Source organism: Leiobunum rupestre, chromosome 5 (genome assembly GCF_980474605.1).
Source record: "Leiobunum rupestre chromosome 5, qqLeiRupe1.1.hap1, whole genome shotgun sequence".
Taxonomy (NCBI): domain Eukaryota; kingdom Metazoa; phylum Arthropoda; class Arachnida; order Opiliones; family Sclerosomatidae; genus Leiobunum; species Leiobunum rupestre.
Genome location: NC_143388.1, coordinates 55,596,097 through 55,620,431, shown reverse-complemented (window position 1 = coordinate 55,620,431; position 24,335 = coordinate 55,596,097). Strand labels below are relative to the sequence as shown.

The following is a 24,335-nucleotide window of genomic DNA, read 5'->3' as shown; positions in this document are numbered from 1 at the left end:
TCATTTCCCAATATCGTTTTTGTCATACTTATGTTTATTATATTACTTTTGATAATACTACTAAGCATTTTTGAGAAATACAGACATAATTTGAAGGAGTAATTTCTATCATGTGTATGTCTTTACATAGTGGCTGTTGTGGTTTTAATTTATGTGTATGTCTGTTTGGGAAATATTCAGACCTATTAACAAACTGATGACATCACAGGAAAATACCCCCTGTAACTAGGCACTGCCACTAGAATATATAGAAAATGGGTATGAAGTCCCTTAGAGCATCTTTTGTAAATCACTCAGTAAAACCTTTGTATATGAGGAATAATTAGCTTTATTTTTATATTATAAAACACGTTATACATTTAATTGATGCCTCAATTATGAGGCATCAAACTTACCATTGAGCTGGACAACATCAGATGGTTTTTCCAACATCATTGTTTAGGTCTGAAGTACATAAACAACCTCAGCAATTAAGGGGAAACATTGAATGTGTCATTTTGTTGTCAGTTTTACGGGCGTTTGAAGAAAAATAAAATTTATCAGTTTTTAGATATTGACTTGAACTACAATATTAAAAAAATACAATTTTCGATTAACCATTTGGTTATTCAAAAATTCTTGAACATTACTTGAAGGCTCAAAATAGTGATATTTGTCAATTTTACAGACAGTTTTGTGAGATAACTAACGAAAATAATTTATCGTTAGCTTATATAATTTCAATGGAGCTAATGAAAATTTTCTTTCGTTAACTGCTAACGATAAGAGTAGAATCACGCCCAGGTTTTCTAGGAAGCACTTTTTATTTGAGCCTTTAATTAATATTAAGTATTTTTTTAAATAAGCGATTTTAGTCGCACTTTAGGTGTGATTTTCGATAGTTATATTGCCTTATCAATTCCATTTCTATTTTGTTTTCAATTTGCGGCAGAGAAACGAGTGAAATAAACTTTGATGTTTTCAAGTGAAAAATTATCTATTTTAGGTAGGGTTGAGTATTTTAATTTAATACAGTATCAGTCTGTATAGTTTGAAACTAAGGGAAAATAACTTTCTTCTCTGAAACTCCATCTATATGTTTCGCCTTAAGGGGGGAAAGTCTGAAATAACCATAGAAATAAGACGTTCTTACGACACTTCTACAATAATGAAGATATTGAACCACGGTTTTCTGCATAATTATGTTTGAAACCTCAACTAGTCAATGATTGATGATTCGTATTTGATTTTGTTTTTTAATATTTAACAGAATTTAATAGTTACATAAAGGGGATCACAAATAAATTTTAATATGGGAAATACATAAACAAAATGGACTTAAGTGTGAAAGACAATGGAATTGCTGCTTGGAATAATTTACTTGAAATCATGTAAATGAACATTTTAAAATGACTAATTAATTTAATCTAACATAATCTAGAGCTTAAAGGATGCTCCAAATAAAGCCTGATTTATTTATTTAAATATAAATATTTTACAAATTATAGTATTTGGAAACTAGCAGCCTTGAAATAATTTTAATTAGTGGACCGATTTTGAAAGTTGAAACTTCTACCCAATTTTGAAAGTTGAAACTTCTACATGAATCTAGTTTAAGATTGAAAATGGCACCTCTAGCTCAAGGAACTAATTTTATATTCAATTAAAATAAATTTTTTAGTATTTCGACTATCTGAAGTGGGAAGTCACTATGGTCTTAGTGACAGGCCCATACTGGAATTTCTTTCGCTCGACTTGGTCGTTGGTGGAACTCAATTCCCATGTCCCCTTTTGGCACAATTTGCTCCTCTTATATCGATGCCCTGGCTATGGCCCTGCTTAGTGAGCGACTTTCTTAAAAAAAAGCTAAATTCTAATGAAATGCGCTATATCATTTTATTCTATGAGCTATTAATATTTCAGCACAAGGGCGTTTTTTAAAAATCTGCTCTCCACTTTAACAGTGCAATTAATCTAATCAAATCACATTTAATTGAAATATAAATATTTTCGGATAACACCAGCAAAACACGCTATCTCTTGATTTTTTCCCTTTAAAGTAAACTTTTTTTAATGTTATTTGTTTGTTTTAGCTTTCTGGTATGTTAAATTTCCATAATTGACAATTTTTACATTTGATAATTGGTTAGTTCCACCAACCCAGCACATAAAGATAAAAAATTTGTAATATTAACAAAAAGAGTGTTAATTATCATTAAATTTTGTAAGCATTCTTTAATTTAATTAAACAAGATTTTTGTGCTTGATTCCACCTTTGGTTAGATAAATAAAAGTAATGAAACAGATAACAGGTAAGTTCGTAATTGATTTTTCATATTTTAAATATTTGTTAAAACCTTCAGCCTTGGCTACTTGTTATTTCGCCAATAGGGTACATATATAGCATTTTTCATTTGACTGCTCCAAGATGACTTGAGATGTGCCCTATGACATCACAAAATCTCGGCACAAGCTGATATATCTGGGGCAGCTGTAGTGAAAATAAATGAAACACGCCATCTTGAAATTTCAAAAATATTGAGCGATTGGACTAGGTCTGTGGAAAAAGTTAGATCAACTCCGAGAGGAACTTTTGCCAAGCACCATGTAAATGAAACACAGATCCGTACGAGAGCTGATCAAGATCTTCAAATGTAACACACAACTGTCTCTCAGAGCGATCTCATATGCGGTAAATGAAAATCCTTAATAGAGAATGTACAGATATTAAATCTTATGGAAAACATCATACGAATATCCAACACGAATTGAAAAATGAATCAAGAACCAATATAGAATCTGAACAAATAGAAATAGGTATCCTATTGGTAACCAACAGTCATAGAATAATCAAAATCCAATATGAGTGTTAGACCATAATAAACATTTATGGAAATAAAGTTTTGCCAGCTTACTTTTTATATTTTTCATTTCCAATTAAACTATCAACTTCCTTTTTGAGCATGATAAAATATACTCTTAATTTACATAAGTTATCTGCTTGCATTGGTTTTAATAATCTAATTTACAGTCTACTTTTGCTAATTTAAAACATTGAGTTTTATTCACAGGCATTAATTAATAAACACTAGAAATATCTGAAAAAAAAAACGCGTTCGGTTGGTGCTTTTAAAACTAGATTAGACAAATCTAGGGGAAGGACCTAATCCATTTTTTTCTCTTGTTTTTGTAACTGCTTTTATGTATTCATTTAAAATATGTAAATGATCAATAGGCGACTACTAATCTTTGGGACACTCACGTACCTACCTGCACCCTCAAAAATGAGAAAACTATTCACGGATCATTATGAACTACCAGAAAATTTAATTAAAAACTAACAGCTATCAGAAAATACATTTTGTAAGTCTTCAATTTTGCAGAGAAAGTCGTCTACTTAAGTTGCTTGAAGGACTTGACAGTTTTTGGCTTTGTAAATTTTTAATATAATTAAATTATTAGTTCGGTCAATAAGCATTCAAGGTAGGCAGAAAATATGAATACCACCAAAATAACCAAAGAACTGGGGAAAAAAACTAATGTTTAATTGGGAGAATGCGCGGTACTTTGGCCCGATAGGCGTTTGAGGCGAAAGTTAAATAATTATTAATAAACTTAACACTAATGAGGAAATGACCCGCTGGTGTAACCCACAGATTTTGTTTAAACGTGGGGAACTAAAAAAATTAACGCAGGGCTAACATTTTGCCAAGGCAAATGGAAATGAAATTTTTTCCATTTGAATTAACATGGTAAAATTGCTGAAAATAATTAAAAAAATTAAAGTCTTAATTGGTAATTTTGTTGGGGCTGTGCGAGTCGTCCTCTTTCAGGTTTGATTATACCCGAACTCGACCATGACGAAGACATTTTTAAATACTTCTAGTTTCAAGTACTAAAAATGATGCATTACCGGGTAACCGAATACTCAAATTAGCTGCCTGTGGATCTCAGGTACTTGACTACTCGTTGGGTATTTGGTAGTTTCGCCATAATAACGCCATGATTTTGTCAATTTTTCAATATCATTGATTTGTTAATAGTGTACTCGATCTTGTTTTTGGGAACTACTCGATTACTCGGAGAAGGAAATATTTTTCATAATCGCTACCAGACTAAACTAAAATATTACTCGGCTAGACTACTTGTTGAAAATCTTTTGGATCTTTGATACCCGACTCAATCAGGCCAACCCCAATACACATACAGCACCTGTTTTTCGTTTAAGTCTCCTTTGTTTAGGTAAATGCTAGTAAGGCCACGTTCACACTAGAGGCGTTGAATGTTTCAAATGGTTTCAAATTGTAAAAAAATGATGTCAACTGTATTTATAATCCAGTTGATGACGAATTCGTACAACTTGACCTTTCAAAACTATTTTCAAATGTTTCCAAAGTATCAATTGTGGACGTGGCTTAAGTGTAAGTAAATATTGTAAATATCAATATCTTAAGTTAATATCAAGTTATTGCATTGTTTAAACCATTTTCAGTTTTCATGGCAAAGCGGTAGTCCAGCGTAACATCTTCCTTAAGAAATTTTATAGTTGTGTTAAGGTCTACTAATTCCCTGAGTTTATATAAAATTGGTGGGTTACACCTCATCTCCCTTCAGAAAATTTCAAGTTGCATTAAGGTCTACTAATTCCCAGAGTTTATACAAAATCGGTGAGTTACACATGTCATCTTTTAAGTAAAATATCCTTACTATTCAAAAGTTATCTGAGTTGAAACCTTAGGTATGAGTTCTGTATTATCTGTGATTCTACAATACAGACGACAGTTTATAACAGAAATCCAATTAAAGTTCCAAAAAAACAGTTGCGACTGTCTACAAATACATCAAATTCTAGTTCATTTTATTAGTATTTACTGAAGTTGCGTACACGAGATTGCCCCCCCCCCCCAATGAAAACCTGACGAGGCCACTGATGTACGTTGTAGTTCCATTTAATCATTTTATCCCCCTTTTTTAAATCTTTGTAACACATACTCCCCACTTTTTACCTCAATATTTTTAACTTTTGATTTGTTTAACATTAACACTGTCACTTACAACTATTTCTTTAACCCTGCAAGGCTGCCTATAAGCTCCACAGCTTAGCAGTTTGTAATATATACTCAATAAATAAATAAACTTATTGTGCCTGCAGTGGCTCACAAATTTAACATTTCCCTTTCAAAAGTCTAATAGAAGCGACTAGGCCTAAAATTAAATGCTGCAAGCAAAATTATGAAATATTTTAATATGGCGTTATTTTTACAATCAAATCTCATAAATGTAACACTTTATGGAGGAAATCTTCATTGTTGTTAATCTAGAGGGAGAAATAACTTGTTATAAACTTAATATTACAAATAATGTAATAATAAACTGATCCCAACTATGACATAGGTAAAGTGATGTAGCAAGGGGTCTGCAGAACCCACAATTTTGGCAGGCCTATGACCAAAAGGGTTCCCTTATGACATTTCGAAAGAAATTACATACATTAAAAACCAAACAAATAGCTGAGGGCCAGACATAGGCAATTCTTACTGGATGGTTTTATATAAAATCCCAGAATATACTTTATTAATTTAAACAAATCAAACAATAGTTGCCATTTGATTTAAATGTTTGATCATGCAAGTAAAAATGCTAGTATATCCGATAAGAAATGTCAAAACACTAATGAATGAGGATCCTTAGAATACAGAAAAATTAATTGGCTACTTGTGTAGAAATTACCATAACTTTAAAAACAACGGATTTTATTTCGCACAATTTAAAGAACAGTTTTTTGAAAACGGATTGTAGTTTCGGCTTCCAAAAATTAGGCCTTCGTCAGGGATACAATGCAATTACATGTTGTAAAAGATAAATTGGGTCAGTCGACCTATATAATTTCCAGAACATGGTATTGAGTAAATTCTCAATTTTACAATCTGGTATTTTATCTTTTTAAGACCCTATGAGGCTAATTTTTTGTAGAGGGGTGAAGACAGGTGCACTGGAAATGAATGTGACCAATCGTTTCTGTTATAAATATAAAAATGTAATGTATAAAATGTCTTTCCACTCCTCGCCCCGATTGCATTGTACCCCTTATGATGGCCTAAAGAAGCCGAACATATAGTTTTAGTATTATTCAAAATAAAAACCGATGGTTAAGTTAAAGGAAAAGTCCAGGTTGGGTAAAACTTGGGTCTATTTGAAAGATCATGTTTAAATATACTAAAAAATATCAGTCGCAAAATTGTATCTTTTTTAATGACGAGAAATTAATTTTTTAACGAGCGAAATTTACCGCCAAGCGAGCTGCCATTTTCTTTCGCCTTCCCTCCGCAGACCGCACGCGGAGCAAGTGAGCGCGGGGAACAGAGCGCTGTTAAAAGCCTGTTATAGCGCGAAACAGCGCGTGATTAGTCCTAAAACGTCACCCCGAAACAAAAAATGGCAGATCGCTTGGCGGTAAATTTCGCTCGTTTAAAAATTAATTTATCGTCATTAAAAAAAGATACAATTTTACGAATGATATTTTTGAGTTTATTTAAACATGATCTTTCAAATAGACCCAAACCTGGACTTTTCCTTTAATTATTGATTCTTAGATTCAGTACAGTGGCGGACTGGGTCTAATATTATTGGTTGCCAGGAGACAAAGGGCCTCAGCCTTAACAATTTTAACGTTACCATGTTTACGGGGCCCACTTCATGAACGGTCTATGGGCCCCACCTGCCATCGGGCAGGTTCACTCTATCGCCAGTCCGCCACTGATTCAGTAGATCTGAAACAATTGGAAGTATTTTTGAAAGTATTCAATTCTTACTTTTTATTTATCTTTCTTCAGAAAAACCATCATGGGTTTTTTCAAACCAGATCTCACCTGTTAATTAAAAAGAAATATTAACTTAAATACTGCAGTGCTGGCATATTCAAAATCATCACTCATAAGAAAATCAATATAGAAATTTTAAAGTAGCATAAAGATAAGCTATGGACAAGTATAGTGAAAACCAGCATTTGTTGCAATTTCAATCAATTTAACATTCTTTTAAAATGAAGTTAATTTTCATACTTGACTGTACTGAATTGTAATAGTTAGTGTAGGGGCGCTAGTGGTTAGCAGTGGCATGAAGGCTAGCAACCACCATCCCATGCAGTTTAAAGGGACCCTCTTGGAAGAGGATATCCCTTCTTTGAAGAAGCCTTATTATTATTATTAGCTCTCTTGAAAATTAATTTTAATGCAAAACAAGCAAGTTTCAATAACATCCGCTAGGGGGAAAAGTTAATGAGAATGGTACTTTTACGCCGTACTTAAGCCTGACTTCTGTGACCAATGCAGTTCAGTCCTAGTGTTTTCGATTGAGTTATGCGCTCGGAGAACTGTTGAATTGCTCCCAAAATAAAAACCGCTTTCATTAAAAAAAACCAGCTGCTTCAATATGGATTTATTTGGGTCAACATCAACCCTGTTGCTCCTTCCCAGATTGCTCCGAGCTGCACTGTTTCAAAAAACAGATCAATTTTTCAAAGCGCTTTGATCACAAGTAATTTTTGCTTGGATTTTGATGACAAGTTGCTCTGCAAAAAATTTTGTATACCATTGAGATCGATTCCATGGAACATTTGTACGGTCTCCGAGCCAGAGCAGTGATGTCACAATAAAATTGAGATCGCAACCTACGAGCAGTAATGGAAAATGACATCAGGGTTTCCCTTGATGTGAAAAGTACCATCCTATTATTTTTAAAGCCAACAGATGGTAGTGTGGATATTGAATCTAGCTTATTACAGTTCCATTTGACAATATTTATCTTAGGAAATACAATATAGGTGAAACTTCATTAAACACTAGGGTGGCTACCAGCTCACCAGCTCTACTTTCAGCTTCCTGGGTGTAAGTTCAGAGGGTGCTCAACGAATCTCAAGATTTTGGGAAAGTTCAAATTTGACAAATTACTTAAAATCTTTATTTCTGGTTTATTATTAAAGTAATGTACTTTTTAATAAGTATTTATATATGCCTTATGTCACCAGTGCATTGAATATATATAAATAAGATAACAGACTGCAAAGTGTTTAGATTAATGGTATAAATTTCAGCCACTCTTGTCATTATACAGCTACCCTGCCACTTTTAAGAAGCACCATTTAACAAAAATGTAAGAAAACCAGAAAAGAGGCTGATGATTTGATAAAAACTACATTTACACTACAGTGTCCTTTAGTCATACACTGAGACAAGTAAATTTTTATCAAAATTATTCGGTTCAAGGGATGCTCATCGAATTCTGGTTTTAGTACCTGGTAATGGACATAAAAACTCCTTGGTACAGGGCAAAACTCAGCGCATGCCATTTAAAATTTATTAGAAAAATGGAGTGTGGTAGAATTTTGCCACTACAATGGTTAACACTATTCAAAAAAGGGGGCTTGTGTTCTCAAAGAAACGACTGGTTGTCAACTAATATTGTTAACTTGCCTTCATCACATTATTAATTTGTCTTAGCTAAGGTGTTTAAATTGCCTTTTGACCTTTTATCACCCTCAGGAATTCATGTGTTTAAAAGATTTAAAGCAGTTTCTACCTGAATTTCAGTCGTGATAGCAAATACAAAAATAATAATAGGAAACCTGGATAAATTCCAACACCAGTTTGGTCCTTTAATATTTGAAGTTGTTGAATCTAACAGATTCATCTGTTATGAAATTTATTGGCAATAAGGTATAAATTAAATACGTTCAAGAACTGAACGATTGCATCATCCCCTGTTGCCATGATCTTACACTTCTCAGAATGTTAACGCCCTTAATATTTGTACGTGGCGCCATCTTGGAAATTAAAACATCACTCGTAATAAAACTAGGCTAATACCCAAGGCACTACCTAGAAAGAGGAAACTATTTTCCAGGAGTATATTAAAATTAGGTTTAATACCCGGCTTCATATTTCTTAAGTTTTTTTCATTTTGAAGCACTCTTTGGCATTTTGCTTTAGCTTGAACAGGATCAAAAACTGCTTGCTTCTTTTTACGTGACACTAAAAGGTCCTAAACTACTAAAAATAGTGACAAACTCTCGGAAGAAAGTGATGAAAACAAATCTGGGCAACCACGCAACATTTTAGCAAGAGAGTTTAAGAAGGAGGGGGGGGGGGCTTTCACTTTTTTCTCAAAAATAGATAGATAAGGAAGTCGAGAAATAGATAAGGCAACTAAAGAGAGGAGACATTTAAAATCTGGCTATGAATTAGATTAATAAATATCTGAAGTATTTGAAACTTGGGGCTTTTAGTTGGAAATCAGGCCCTTAGCATTGATTTAAAATTTTAAAGCTCTGGATACCAGCATTTGATTTTTCCACAGTTGTTGGTACTTCTATCTGTTCTTGACATTATTTATTATTATTTAGTAATATAAAAATTCTGATGCATTTGATAATTAAAAGCCTGGAATAGAATATGAGTTTTTTTTTAAATTTACCAATATGTTTGGTCAAAGTAAAGGTCAATGAGCACCCCCTTCCAGTTACACTAGAAACCTGAAACTGACAGAATACTTTCAAACAGATTTTTCTCCATATGTCTATATACAAAACAGTTGTTTTAAGCTTAATATTTTGGATATCCAGTATTTTAGTAAATACAGTCACCATTAAATGGCAAAGTTGTTTTAAGTTGCAAGATGATTTAGGTCAGTAGTATTAGCATTAAAAAAATGAGTTGTTGAAAGGTACTCCTACCTAAGAGTTTTTTTTAAATTTTTGGTTGTACATTTCTTTCATATAAGCATTCTAGTTTTCACTGTAATTTTAAAACTTTTAAAGTGAGAGGTAATTCCCTATTTTACTAATATTAAAAATAATTAAATAGAAAGAACAATTTTAAATCACCAGAGGATTTTCAGACTCTTCTTCACAGTCTTCAGGTTTTTCCTGTAGAAATTAAAATGAAATGATTAGAACATATTTTTGACATATTTATGAATATGATCAAATTTGATATCTCAAAAAATTCAAAGTAGTTAAATTAGGGATATTAACTTCAGAAGTTAATAACAAAAAACTTGCTAGTCGTTACAAGCGACACAAGCTGTAGAGGGTGTCTATTTATAACTTAACATCAAAGTAGCTAAAACTTTCATGATAAAAAACCAAACATAATAATAAACGCGGAATCCATAATTTTTTTAAATACTTATTTCTAAAACTTTTTTTATGTAGAGGTTATGTTTTCTGGCATAATAACAAACTAGAAATACTCACAGATTGATTGAAATGGTCCACCATATTTGAATATATATTTCTGAACTCTTTTTCTTCATATCTGTGGCCATCTTCCAAAGAATTATTTTGAATTATTATAAGAAATGATTTTGGTAATTATTGTTAATTAATTAATTACCGGCATTTTTGGAATTAAGGGAGTGGAAGGGCAATTCCGATGGCCACCAAACTGGTTTGTTCTCTTCAGCATACATACCACTTCCTACATAAAATATAGATATATAGCCCATCAAGTTGCAAATACCCAGAAAATTATAACACATTTTCAATATATATTTAGTTTCTTTGCAAAACAGAATAGAATTAAAATAGAAGCTAGTTCAGGAAACCTTCAGCTCACCAACTATTTCTATTACAATGATCTTCATATTAACATAAGTTAATGATCCCTCTAGGCTCTAAGTAGTCTAATAAGCTATTTCAAAGGTGGAATATCCCTAGAAAATGTTTTGCATAAACCAGTGGGGGTTTCATTAACTTATGATACTACTGACACTCCAAATGAGGGGGCACTTTACTCAGCTTGTAAAAATATTTCAACATAAAGTATTACCTGGGGTTAAAGAAAGAGCTTAATTGCTATTAAAAACTAAGCTAACTAATTCAGTTTGCAGAAGATGACATCAAGTATAGATTTCATAATATTAGAAATTTCTTCCACATGGTATAATAATTTATTTGATAAATTTCAAAACAATTTCAATTATTATTTTATCTTAACGTGTTGACGTTGCATAAGTATTGCAAATTCCATAGCCATCCATCTTCCAATCTCTTTTTTCAGGATTGATGGATGTAAATTGTAACAGAGTAGTAGATAAGATTTGATTTTTAACAAAAACCAACCAAGGCTTGATGTAAAAATTTGAAAAAGTTGTGTTGCAACATATGGGATTAACTGGTCGAAAATATTGAGAACAAGTATAAAATTGAAATATTTCTAGATAATCGAAGGAATATTTTTTATCTACAACTGTAAGCATAAGTAAATTAATAAACAAACATGATACTGTACATTATTTCATTAATAAATGTTAATGAACAGTCTGTTTCAACACAGACTAAGTAAAACACAGAGCACTTTAACATTTAACACTTTTTAGAATGAAGACGCACATTTCACTGCTTCAAGAGAGTTAACATTTAAAACCTTTAGAGTCGACTGTTTAAGAACCACAACCGTTAAGAATGATTTAAATGATTTAAACTCAATTTTAATTATAGGCACTATTTCTATCAGAAATTAAATGCAAATATAGGTAAATCCTCTCTTGTAAATTTGCTTACGAAGTTACTGCTTTCAGGTTGTAGAACTTCAGTTAACCTAAAAGCTTCAAAAAAGACTAGTTTCACTTATGCTACCTTAGCCTTGAGGTAAAGTACTTAAAACCAAAATTTTCAGGACTAATCTTAAAGGGAATATAACTTCAACACATTCTTTATGGAAGACCACTAACAATTTCATGAAGAATTCGCTCACAACCGCCAAAAAAGGTCTAAAGCTACAGGGAGAAGCCACTGTCAGAAGTGTTGGTGTTCCACAAAAAATACCTGAGGTTCTATAGTAAGTGTAGGAAGCTTACAGTTGGGTTGCATGGCATGAAGGGCTTGCCACCACCCTCCTACTCAATATAACCCGGTTAAAAGGCCTTATAAGTCGCTAGATTACTTAGGCCTTAGTGCTGCCTAGGGTATTGGCCTAGCTGATTATTATTATTATAGCATTTTGATGCAGCTTTTATTTTGGTGGCCAAAAAAAATTAAGCATATGCTACAGTTGGAAAACAAATTTACTACCTGAAAACAGCGCCAGAATATTTTTATACACTTATGAGACTTAATTATCTGCACTTTAATATGGTGTTTTGCCAAGGGAAAGTGATCAAACTTGATGTATTAACAAGATAAAAATGGAAATATTTGGAACTTACATAATAAAAGGCAATTAAAAACTACTTTTTCACTAAATTTTTTTCTAAGTTAAGTTTCCTGCTATGAAAATATAATAAACTTACTCTTGTCTGGATTAACCATATGGGAAACCACTTCCCTAATATCACCAATAAATGCGTTGTCAGCATTTGGAAATGTTTTAAAAGGTGGAATTACTGAAATAAACAGAACTATAATAAATAAACCAATAAATTAAAATGTATTATTACAAAAACAAGGACAATTCGACCATAAGTTTATCATAAGGTCCCCCTAAGTCCTAGTCATTACCTAGTTTCCATGTAGACAGCATTGGTCTTATAATAATGCTTTAAGGATTAGATAGCTACGGTAGGAGTGAAACCACGTACAGGCATAGAGAGATGAAATGCTATTAGATAATTTCGGCCAAGCTTTGCTACATTCTGGTTTTATTTGTGAACAACTTACTCTTACTTCAAAAATAAAATTAAGTCAAAATATAAATTGTTCAAATTTATTTTTTCTTAAAAATCCACAAGAACACGTGCACTTTATTTGAATAGACAACGTCAAATTTAAAATTCTTGATAACCTGTAAAAGATTTTCTAAGGCATTCATCAAGGTTCTAATATCCTTGTGGCTAATATAATAATTTTAAATAAGGCAAAAACTCCACGGTTGTAGACTTTGGTTTTAATAAATCTATTTATGAATACATGCTTATTGAAATAACTTCATTGTATTTTACAGCGCCAATGGCCTGCCGTTGGGTTTTTGCCCACTAGCTTTGATTTTGTAACGAGACTCTTTCCGCATAGAATCTTAGAGAAAGCTTCCGAGTCGGCCGGGTTCTCCTCATTTTTAAATCAAGTTAGGCTGCCAGATGGCTTATAATATCTTTATGAATGTTTATTTATTGAAACAAACGTCTGTGAAGTCTTTACCGACTTGTATACAGACATCAGAAGAGATACAAAAGTGAGGCATATTACCAAAGTTTCCAGAATAAAATATACAAGTAATGAGATCAAATGAGACCAAAAAAATAATTAAATCTAAAAATATAGGATATTTGCTACAAACTAAATTGTGTTTCTGATTCAGAATTAGAGGGATTTATCATAAACTTACAGTACTACCTGCCCAATTTTTAATTATTAACCTTGAGTCAAAACCAAAGTTTTAAATAAATAAATTTGTACCTTTTAGTGTCAATTTGGTTTACCAACACTGCAGCTTGTCATTATGACACATTGACAGATATAACATACGATTGAGGATTATTGTACTTTCCCCCCATGTTATACCATGAAAAAATTTGGTCATTTATTGATATCATAGAAATCTACTCTCGTAATGATAACTTTCGGTAGATCACTTTTATTTATAAATTGAATTTACAAAATTTAGATAGAAATTCTAGGCAGGAAATGGCAGCGGCTGAATAAATGAGTGTGATGTTTTTCATTTATCATTAAGCTAGACATTTTGAGTTAGAAAAACTATCTTTAAAAGTCATAATTATCGCACAAGCTCTATCAATCACACTCAATTTCTATTTCTTTTAGTACTTACCACTGCCAACTTTTTTAACTTTCAATGATCTAATGTCTAATAGCAAAGATGCCTCAAAAATATTTTTTATATTTCCAACATTTTCCAACGACAGTCCAGCAGCATGCACAATAAATTTCCCACTTCGTATTGATATGAATAACGAAGGAATACTCCCTTCTTTAAATAATTCATTAACCTATAGTAGTAGTAATTAATTTAAAAATAAATTTCTTAAATTTAATGTTCAATAGTAAAATTTTATCAGTTATAATTAATCATAACAAACGTAGCTTTGGTACCAATCCTCAGAATAAGAATAAAACTACAAGGAATTGACTTATTCCAAAATTACGTAATATTAGTGCTAAAATCATTGAAATGGCCCTCTTAAACTGAGACAAGTGTGTCCACTTAATCACTTTTTCCAGCATAGTCTTCTCCAGTGACTCAAACCTGCCAAATATTAACATAGTTTTGGCTTCTTGCCATGAACAGGTGGCACAAGTTCAGCAAAAACTTAGTGCGCCTTTCTGCGAAACAAACATTCGAAAATTCAGTTTCGGATGATGTGCCACCAATGATTATTATTTATGATAATTATTTCAAAATTCCTGCTTATAAATACTATAAACTTTCTTAAAACACAAAAAGTTCCTTTACATTAATTATTTACAGGATGTAAACATATATACTAATACAGTAGCATAGGCAGGATCTAATTTCGGAGGGGGCATACAGTGGTCCGAATTTATAGCCCGGTGTACCTAGTAACAGACCGTACCACTGAGGCCTATCATCATAGTGCCCTATGCCAGCGTCCACCTAGCCCGGACAGGTGACAAATCCAGCATGGGTAGCAGAACCCTACTACTGATGGTCGCACCTTTGACGCAAGCCACTCAACCCAGCAGAAGGTGCAGCAACGGCAGTGGGAGTAAGAGTGGATGCTGTAGCAACTCCAGCCGACACCCTACCTATGATGGTAAAGAGTCAAACCCTTTGGAGAGAGCTCCTAAAGGGGAACGACGAGCACACAACAGTCCAAGTAACCCGGCACAGCTGGCACCGGAGATCCCGGTGTGGTTCCAATAGGCCGGGAGACAGGACCGCCGTGCCCTCATACGGATGCCCAGCGCCCCACAGCAGGGTACCCAATCCGCCGAGGTGGCCAGTTTGCACGGACACTCTCCGTTAGCCTGAGCCGAAGCTCAGTATCCAGCCCAAACCTGACCGAAGTCGGAGGTGGAGATAGGACCATTTGATCAGAGCTAACATCTCCCAGTGAGTCACCGCCCTTATGGGTTACAAGAGCCAGACCCTGAATCCCCGGTAAAGCCACCAGTTATTGCACACTCTAACCCATTTTGGGCCGGAGGGGGCATACAATGGAAACAAATAAAACAAAAAGTATTAAAATTGTACATATAACCATACATTTGGGGGGGCTGGGGGCACGTTCCACCCCCTGGCTACGCCACTGTACTTATCGAGCCTAGTGTGATGTACACTTGAGTCTTTTCCTGGGTTAATAAAATTGAAACTACCCTTATAACCTACGATGCAAAGCAGGCCTAATTATACACTAATACAGATAATAATTTTAACTGTACGTAATTTGAAAATTAAAATAATCGGGTTTCTTTAATTTAGACGGATTGTACTAATTTTTTTGAAAAGGTTGTCATTTTGAATTAACAAAATTACCTCTGTCCAAATAAAAACTAGCGTCATTACAAAGGCTAGCTAGTGTTGGCATAATAGGAGCCCCAAGCGCTTCTGCATCATTTATCCTGATTATGCTTCCCCAACATCTATTTATAGAGGAAGCTGCTATCTTAGGTGCCTATAGGCCTACACAAAATGGGTGGTGAAAGGCTTACAAATTGAGCAAACAGCCACACCAAACTTTACCGGGATATATCCAGTACCTATCCTTAGAATAGGTTAAGTAATTCTGGCTGCTTAACTACGTTTTAGCAAGTCATTTGGTGTGTATTTCCCTAGCCCCCATGGAATGTTCTAATATTATCCTCAGTATGCGAAGGAATGAAAGACATCAACGATTAAAAATACACTATAAGGCAAATTTATTGTTAAAATATTTTAATCATTAAAACACTTCAACTAAAAAAGCGCGACATGTTTCGGCTTGTGGCAAGTACGCCGCCGTTTTCAAACACAGTTACAAGTCTAATAGTGTACTTTTAATCATTGATGTCTTTCATTCCTTCGCATAACATTTACATTAGTTTGGAGTTACAAATTGCATATTATCCAAGGGGGTATCCAAATTTATTCGGATAGTCAGGCTGATCTTAGTCTTGGGTCATAAAGGATATCATGGAGAAAGAAAAGGCTGATATCTTTGCCAGGCAGGGTGCGATTTTTGGGTTCTGTGGTCCTGGTACGCAGTCTGGATTCCAAATATATGACTGACCATCAACTAGAGTTTTGGCTGAAGTCGGAGGTTATCAAGGGTTCTTCCACGCAAACTCTCATTCTCTAAATCCCATATAAGATACTAGCAGAGGAGTAAACTGCCTCTTACGACTTTACTGCTGTGACTTTTATGTGGCTGAAAGTAGGGATCATATGGGGTGCAATTTCAGTTGGAAAACTGCGTCGAGTCGGGTCAGTGTTTAATATTTTATTTAAAAAAAAGTAAATTTTAAGAGTTCTAATATTATATAAATTTAAAATGGTTAATTACATTGCATGTCATAAGACTACCAGATCTGACAAATTAAGTCATATATGCCTGATTGAAAACTGTCAATAATGAGCAATGTTAATTTTTGGAAGGTACAGAAGGAATTACCTATTTAATTAACGTTATACAAAAGGATATTTTCGAAAAAAAAAACTATATTAAGACCATTCTTGACTTGAAAATAGACAATACTACCACGGTTGGGTCCAGGATGAAAACCCAGGGATCCCCGACTTTCCCGGTCGGGATAGGGGACCTCGAACAATCCCTAGCTGAAAGAATCAAGCATATAGGGATGCATCAATTGGAAACTTTAAAATACTGACGAAGCATATTCTTCAGTTTGTGTCGGAGATAGGTGTAGGTATGGGGTTATACAAAGAACCGATTGTCAAATTGTACAGACCACGCCCCACAGCTCACCCTCCTCCACTTCCACAATATTATTAAAAACTACCCTCAAACAGAAAATACCAATTGAAAGCATTTGAAATATTACTGCTGGAAACTAAAGACCAAAACCTTGCCAAAAATTGTTCTTTTGTCTAACTCAACAAAATTGATGTATAAATTTCACATTGCCACGTAATGCAATCATTTGAGCATGCTATTTAGATTTGCACTATATAATGGTTAAAACTTTCGATAGACTAGGATTTTTTCTTTCTTGAACACCTGAAGTAATATTACAAAACATTTTTGTAATTTATCATTTGGATTAGATAAATGGAGCAATTCCATTGTTGAAAACAAATTTGCTATTCTACAAATTGGAAGAGCATTAAGTTTGTATAAGTTCTTTATGATTTGTCTCTCTCTATAATTAAAATTTTCAGATTAGTGCGATGATTGCCCAGCTCTCAGCAAATTCGGAGACTCTTCTATAAATCGATTTTGTAGAGGCTGATGTTGTGGCCACATATTCTCAGTTAACGTCAGTATAGCTATCAACTTTCAACTACTACAGTTATATATTTTTTTTTAAACTTACGTAATTTTCAATTATCCTGAACCTATTATTGATTCTTTTTTGTTTAGCCCTTTTTGACGTTATTGGCGTAACCTCACTCATAATTGATCTATTAGAAAATACAAAATCTGTTATAAATTTGAATGAAAACAAAAATAATATTAGACATAAAAAGGCTTGCATAAGCTAGAGTTCACGACCTAGCTTTGGTCGTTATTTACAGGATATTACGAAGTAACGAAGCAAGATTCATACAATTTATGGGAAAATGGTTACACTGATTTTTCTTGGTTTTTTTCTGAGATTTCCCTGATAATTCCTGCTAGATATTTGCTAATAAGAGATTGAAGAAATTAAAACAACAAATTTAAAAGTGCAGAAAAATATTTATTTTAAAATTTAAATATTCAAACCTACTAGTTTTGGCTACGTTATCGAACCGTTCTCATGGCTCGATATACTAATGTGTAGAATGAAGACATCAGTGTCAGGTAGGATGTAGCATGTGTATCACAAACTAAACATGTAATTAATTTCTTATCATTTATACTTAAAAACCATGTAAAAAACCATAAAATTAGATATTATCGAATCTTACTTCATTAAAAAACAATTGTTTAAACCGATATTATGGACTGGAAATCGATAAATTGTTAATTGGAAAAAAACAGCTATAATATAAAAAAGTTAATAACGAGGTTATAAATAAACTATACATTTGTGAACGGGTCATCCTACTGATGACGGTTCGATAACGTAGCCAAAACTAGTCAGGTCAAATATTTTAATTTTTAAATAAATATTTTTGTGCACTTTTAAGTTCGTGGTTTTTATTTCTTCAATTAACCTGCACAAGTAGCTAGATATAATTCTTAATTATGCTAATAAGAGAAGCAGTATTGGGAATTTAGCTTTTATCAATGTATGATTAGTGCAAACATTTTCAACCCTGACAAATATTCCTGAATGCTTTGATTTAGTTAAAGCATCCCCAATATTTTCCTGAATATTTTGTCAATAATTAAATTCCATGATTTTTCCAGGTTTGAATGAAGCATTTCAAGTAAAATTCCCTTCCAGTAAGTTTTGATAATTTAAAATTATTACATAACCATTCTTTCAATAAAAGTTATGCAATTCGAAAGTTTAGGAGCATGTTTCAAATTCACGGTTCAGCCATAAATTTATATTGTGTTTCAAAGTTAGGCATATAGGCATTGTTTAAATTCCAAATTTAGTGTTGTATTGCCTAGAAAACTCTTGTCACCATAGAGATTGGCGGAACAGATAAATAAACTGTGTATTTACAGATATTATACACGGATAATGAACTATTTGACATGCAAAATTATCTAACAAATAATTTATTTTTGGATAATTTTCGCTTATTGCTTATCCGAACGCCGGACTATGTCACCAGCTGTCTTTAAAGCTCTAACTTACTAGTATTTTGAAGTTATAAATAATTACTCTGTTCAAGCCAAAGTGGAAAAACTACAAGGGATTAAATTTATTTTGGGGGATGAGTTTCAGTGTTCCGAGGTGGAAAAAGCCAATAATGGTGGTAAATAATGGTTTTTAATGGCCTGGACAATAATTTTTATCATTGCATAAATGTAAAAATGATAAAATGACAATAAAATGATTGCGAAGCCTATAGTTTGGGATATTTTTCACTGATTTTTACGTAATTTGGATTTGTCTGCTACCGTCTCCGTCTGCTATTTTATTTCATTCGAGAATGTTTCTTGGATTGTTGTTACGCTTACTAATGAGAAATTACATTTTTAATTAGCGATTATTAACCACTGGTTAGAAGTTTTCTTTGAAAAGGTGGCTTTTTAGGAACACTGATGAGTTTCAAACATTTCGTATTTTCAATTGTTTCCAGGATATAATTGAGGTAAAAAGCTTCTTGTGTTAAGTTCATCAAGATTTCTTAACAAACTTCATCCAAATATATATTACGGACGTTATTTAAGGCTTGGCCAAGCTTATATTAAAAACTTTTGAAAGATAAATATGAAATCCGTGTGCTTTTAACACCAAAATATATTATTTAAAACATTAATTTGAAGTTTTTTTTCAGAGATGGTTACCACACAAGGTACAATATTAGAATTTTGTTTGAAACTTTACGTGGACTAAACAATTTCAAGGGGGCATTAAAATAAGCATAACAGCTAGTAATATTCACAGAACCTCTGGTTAGTTCTCGTCAGACAAGTCTGTGCAAAAAACAGGGCATTTAAGGTTTGAGAATTCTTAATTTTTGCGAAGGTGTATGACTGACCACAAATAAAACGCCGTCGGACGTCATGACCCCCCCATTAAATAATCCACATGTATTTGTATACAGGTAGCTAAATTAGGTCACGTTAAATAAAACACTCCGCAAAGAACTGTACATCAATAAAAAGGGTACTTATTTCATACTTAAATTTTAAATTGTGTGTTTTAATTTAATTTTGGACCTCTTTGTAAATCAGTTTGACTGAAAGAGTTATCCAATAAAAAAGCCTTTTATTATTATTATTATACAAAAAACTGAGATTGCTAATTTCGATTCCATCCAAGGAGAATATTGGGGAATACACTTATAATATGCTAGATAATAGGGTTTAAATATAAGAAAGATTAATTTTTAAAATTTGAGATTTTCTGCCAGTACACTTACAAAAATAATTGGTCAAAAGTTGAGCTAAACGGTCTAACATAGAACTAACTGGTCGAACTATGGAAATGGGTCGAAAGTTGAACAAATGGGTCAAAAGGTGAAGAAATGGGTCGAAAGGTGAAGAAATGGGGCGAAAGGTGAAGAAATGGGTCGAAAGGTGAAGAAATGGGTCGAAAGGTGAAGAAATGGGTCGAAAGTTGAACAAATGGGTCGAAAGTTGAACAAATCGGTCGAAAGTTGAACAAATCGGTCGAAAGTTGAACAAACGGGTCGAAAGTTGAACAAACGGGTCGAAAGTTGAACAAACGGGTCGAAAGTTGAACAAACGGGTCGAAAGTTGAACAAACGGGTCGAAAGTTGAACAAATGGGTCGAAAGTTGAACAAATGGGTCGAAAGTTGAACAAATGGGTCGAAAGTTGAACAAATGGGTCGAAAGTTGAACAAATGGGTCGAAAGTTGAACAAATGGGTCGAACGTTGAACAAATGGGTCGAACGTTGAACAAATGGGTCGAAAGTTTGTAACCGATCGGGTCACCAGATGGCGACCTGGTCAGTTATCATTTAACTTTCTTATTTTTTGTTATGTTTTAAAATCCCTAGTACGGATTTCTGACCGCCAGGACGATCCGCGGCGCTTCGCGACCAACAAAAAGGCGCTGCGTACGAAGATCCGCGTCCTGGCTGTTCTGATTCCGGAGCTGTCAGGTTCCTTTTTTCCCTTTTTGCCTTCCGGGCTTCGATAACTCTGATTTTGATATTCTAAATAAATAGAACCATAGCCATGGCCGCCCGAGGAGGGTTATCGTATTTTGTAAGTGTTTCTTTTTGTTTATGAAATGTATAATTTCAATGTCAAGTAAAGACCTTTCTTTCTCTAATTTAATTCGTATCATTATTTTACATATAAAACTTGCCTGGCCCGAATCCCAAATTGTTACAGTTGAGTCTAACCGTGTTGCATCCTTGATCGGATACGATTAGGTTGAGTCAAACTGTTACAAGTTTATAACAGACGGGGCTCCCAATTGCTTTTAATTTTATCTATTTCAAGGCGAGCACCGTCGTTACAATATGCTCGACTGGGAATCAGCCTATCGGTTTCCGTAGAAGGAATTAAACACCAATTTGTTTAGCATAAAACAATGTTTTAATTACCGTTGGTAATTTGAAATAAAATAATACAATAACAATAGGAATACACTGGCTTGAAATTATAATTAAAGATAAGGAAGAAAAACTCTTACAAGGAACTCCATTTTACTTGCTCTGTTACTTTCACTAGCCCAATCAATCTTCAGCATTAACCGGTCACTAGCTCTTCGAAAAACCTTCAAAAAGAAAAACGTCTTCTCTCGCACGTGGATCTTTCGCGTTCTAAAATCATAAGAAACTCGTCCGTCAACGAATGACGGTGGCGCCATCGTCCTTCGTCTTCGTGCAACAGATGGCGGGACTTTCAATTTTAAAGTACCTTTTGTCTGCTCCATCTGTTGCAAGTTGAACAAATGGGTCGAAAGTTGAACAAATGGGTCGAAAGTTGAACAAATTGGTCGAAAGTTGAACAAATTGGTCGAAAGTTGAACAAATGGGTCGAAAGTTGAACAAATGGGTCGAAAGTTGAACAAATGGGTCGAAAGTTGAACAAATGGGTCGAAAGTTGAACAAATGGGTCGAAAGTTGAACAAATGGGTCGAAAGTTGAACAAATGGGTCGAAAGTTGAGCAAATGGGTCGAAAGTTGAGCAAATGGGTCGAAAGTTGAGCAAATTGGTCGAAAGTTGAGCAAATTGGTCGAAAGTTGAGCAAATTGGTCGAAAGTTGAGCAAATTGGTCGAAAGTTGAGCAAATTGGTCGAAAGTTGAGCAAATTGGTCGAAAGTTGAGCAAATTGGTCGAAAGTTGAGCAAATTGGTCGAAAGTTGAACAAATTGGTCGAAAGTTGAACAAATTGGTAAAAAGTTGAACTAATAATGAAAAGTTTTTTTCATGTATGTGGTGAAGTAACTCGTTAATCATGGTAGATAGAAAGAGTGAAATCATAGTTATTCAAAAATAATACAAATAACTTGAAACTTGCATCAACTATATGGATCATTACTATGAAATTGTATCAAAATCAACATTTTAAGAACATTCGTGTTTCACTGCAGTGGGAATGCAGCGCTACGTGAATCGGGCAATTAGTCGATATTGCCAAATTTATCTATCATAACAGTAGTGTTAATGATAAAAATCACTATAAAAATAGTTCAGTGCACTGTAATATAATTTTTTTCAAATTATTCATTAAAAAAATGTAAAAGCGACGTTTCTTTTTATTTTTACTTTGTACAAATTTTTTAAAAGGGGTATCAGCCAATACCATTTAGATATTACTGATATAAGTATAATATAGTCGGTGCATCGCTACACTGCACTGGAAATACTAACCTAATTAACTTGTAATTGTCAAAAATCACCAGCAAATTTTCTTAACCAAAAATTCATGCAAAGAACATGGCTGAAACCACCCAGACAAAAAAAAACCTCATGTAAACAAAGTTTTTAACCATGGTTAGTTGAAATAACTAACTGTAAAATTATAGAGACGGAGTCAACGTAGTTTATTTTTAAATCAACTTTATTAAAAGTAGATGGGGGCATTTCGAGCTCACACGCTTAATTTGGAAGGTTGAAAAGGAGGGTCTCAGACCGAAACATCCCATCTACTTTTAATAAGCCTTGGTCTGTTGAACCGCGTGTGTCGGGCTGTCAGCAGTTTAAATATCGCATACAGCGTAAAGTAACTAAAAATAAGCCTTGGTCTGTTGAACCGCGTGTGTCGAGCTGTCAGCAGTTTAAATATCGCATACAGCGTAAAGTAACTAAAAAATAATGATAATTGTTGATACTTATTTAATAAGCATCTGATTCCCGAAAAATATGAAAATAACTAACCTTAAATTACCAGTGGATTATTATCCAGAAATTCTCCTATGATGATTTTCGCTTTCCCGGCATTTACAGCAGACTACACGTAAGAAAAACTGGTGCTGCAATCCTCTCTCGTTGCCACCCCCTTTCCCCACCTCTCAAGCCTTTGGCAATACAAACTTGCTATCATGATAGGCGCACTTCTCGCGTACGTTTTTCTTCCTCCATTTGAAAGCCAGAAACGCGCGAGGAATTCTCACTAACTTCCGTTTCCCATCAGTAAAGTTGATGATGCATATTTCGTAACGGAGCTGTAAGTGACGTAATTTGCGTCATAACCCGTGAACAAGGTTTCATTAACGAAAATGCTTTTATGGCATACTTATGAGTGATTATGTTACATATGCCCCAACTAAAAATTCCCATAACGCCGACGTTCCATAACACCAACTGCTGGACTGTTACAGTAGAGTTAAAACTCCTACTCAAACCACAAATTTTCGGGTGTAACGACAACTCACCTGAGAGCAATAACCACGTAATTTTTTGGGGCGTTTTGAGAAAAAAATATTTAAACCGTTAATCGTTAAATTGTTTTCAGAGTAATTTTTCTAGATATATGAATAGAATAGCTCTTTCTATAATATAATACGAACTAATACAATTGTATAAAAGCGTTATTTCTTAGAGCGTCTTATAATATTTCAAAAGAAAAATGTGCGCGCGCTCTCAAACTTTAACAGTACGATGAATCTAACGTAAAATACGAGAGGTCACATGATTCAGTGGCGTAGCCAGGGGGGGCACAGGGGGAAACGTATGGTCGTACGTAAAAATATTTTTATTTTTTTACTTTTTTTTCAATGGTGTGCCCCCACCCCGAAACAAAATCCTGGCTATGCTACTGACATGATTACGTTAGAGTCATCGTACTGTTAAAGTTAGAGAGCACCGAGCGGAGCGCACGCGCAGATTTTTCTTTTTCAGGCAGCTTGTGGGAAAATGCACGAGACTCTATATACTGAAATCATATGTAACATAATTACTCATAAGTATGCCACTAGCTCTATTTCTTCACTAACGGTTTGTTTCACAGATAATGCGTCATCCGTACCCTACGTAATATTTGACGTCATATTTGATGTCATATTTGACGTAATCGAATCTCAAATGCCGATAATGCCGTCGTATAATTAGCTCTACGTCTGATAAACCGACGGCTATTATTTTCGTAAAAAACCGGTTTGAACAACCAAGGCTTACTAGCTAAAATGAACTACAATATAGTGTCAAGTTCTGTTAATGTAATTAATTTGCAAATTAATGAAATTCTCGGAGACT

General features: G+C 33.8%; 1 protein-coding gene across 5 annotated transcripts; it reads right to left on the bottom strand.

Moving 5' to 3' along the window:
- Nucleotides 1-1,448: 1,448 nt before the first annotated feature.
- LOC149945329 (uncharacterized) lies at nucleotides 1,449-23,155 on the bottom strand. Of its 5 annotated transcripts, none has more exons than XR_016480781.1 (11): nucleotides 23,019-23,155; nucleotides 17,426-17,513; nucleotides 13,743-13,920; nucleotides 12,268-12,360; nucleotides 10,371-10,454; nucleotides 10,232-10,302; nucleotides 9,860-9,901; nucleotides 9,710-9,770; nucleotides 7,283-7,648; nucleotides 6,792-6,848; nucleotides 5,205-5,296 (listed from the first exon to the last, which is right to left on the bottom strand). XR_016480781.1 is itself a non-coding variant. In XM_090174354.1 (9 exons), the coding sequence occupies exons 2-8, from the start codon at nucleotides 17,504-17,506 to the stop codon at nucleotides 6,795-6,797; spliced, it is 603 nt and encodes a 200-aa protein (XP_090030480.1). In that variant the 5' UTR covers nucleotides 17,507-17,513; nucleotides 23,019-23,155; the 3' UTR covers nucleotides 1,449-2,684; nucleotides 6,792-6,794. The 5 variants fall into 5 exon arrangements, 2 of the variants coding, with proteins under 2 accessions (XP_090030480.1, XP_090030479.1); XR_016480780.1 differs by lacking the exon at nucleotides 9,710-9,770 and having other exon boundaries at nucleotides 7,283-7,470; nucleotides 7,570-7,648; XR_016480779.1 differs by lacking the exon at nucleotides 9,710-9,770.
- Nucleotides 23,156-24,335: the final 1,180 nt, after the last annotated feature.

Excerpts from the sequence above, each read along its gene's own strand:
- LOC149945329 (XM_090174354.1), bottom strand. The coding sequence starts at position 17,506 with ATGAGTGAGGTTACGCCAATAACGTCAAAAAGGGCTAAACAAAAAAGA. Across the intron at positions 13,921-17,425 it reads TCAGGATAATTGAAAATTAC|GTTAATGAATTATTTAAAGA; the intron begins GTAAGTTTAAAA and ends CTACTACTATAG. Across the intron at positions 6,849-9,859 it reads AAGAGTCTGAAAATCCTCTG|GTGAGATCTGGTTTGAAAAA; the intron begins GTGATTTAAAAT and ends TTTAATTAACAG.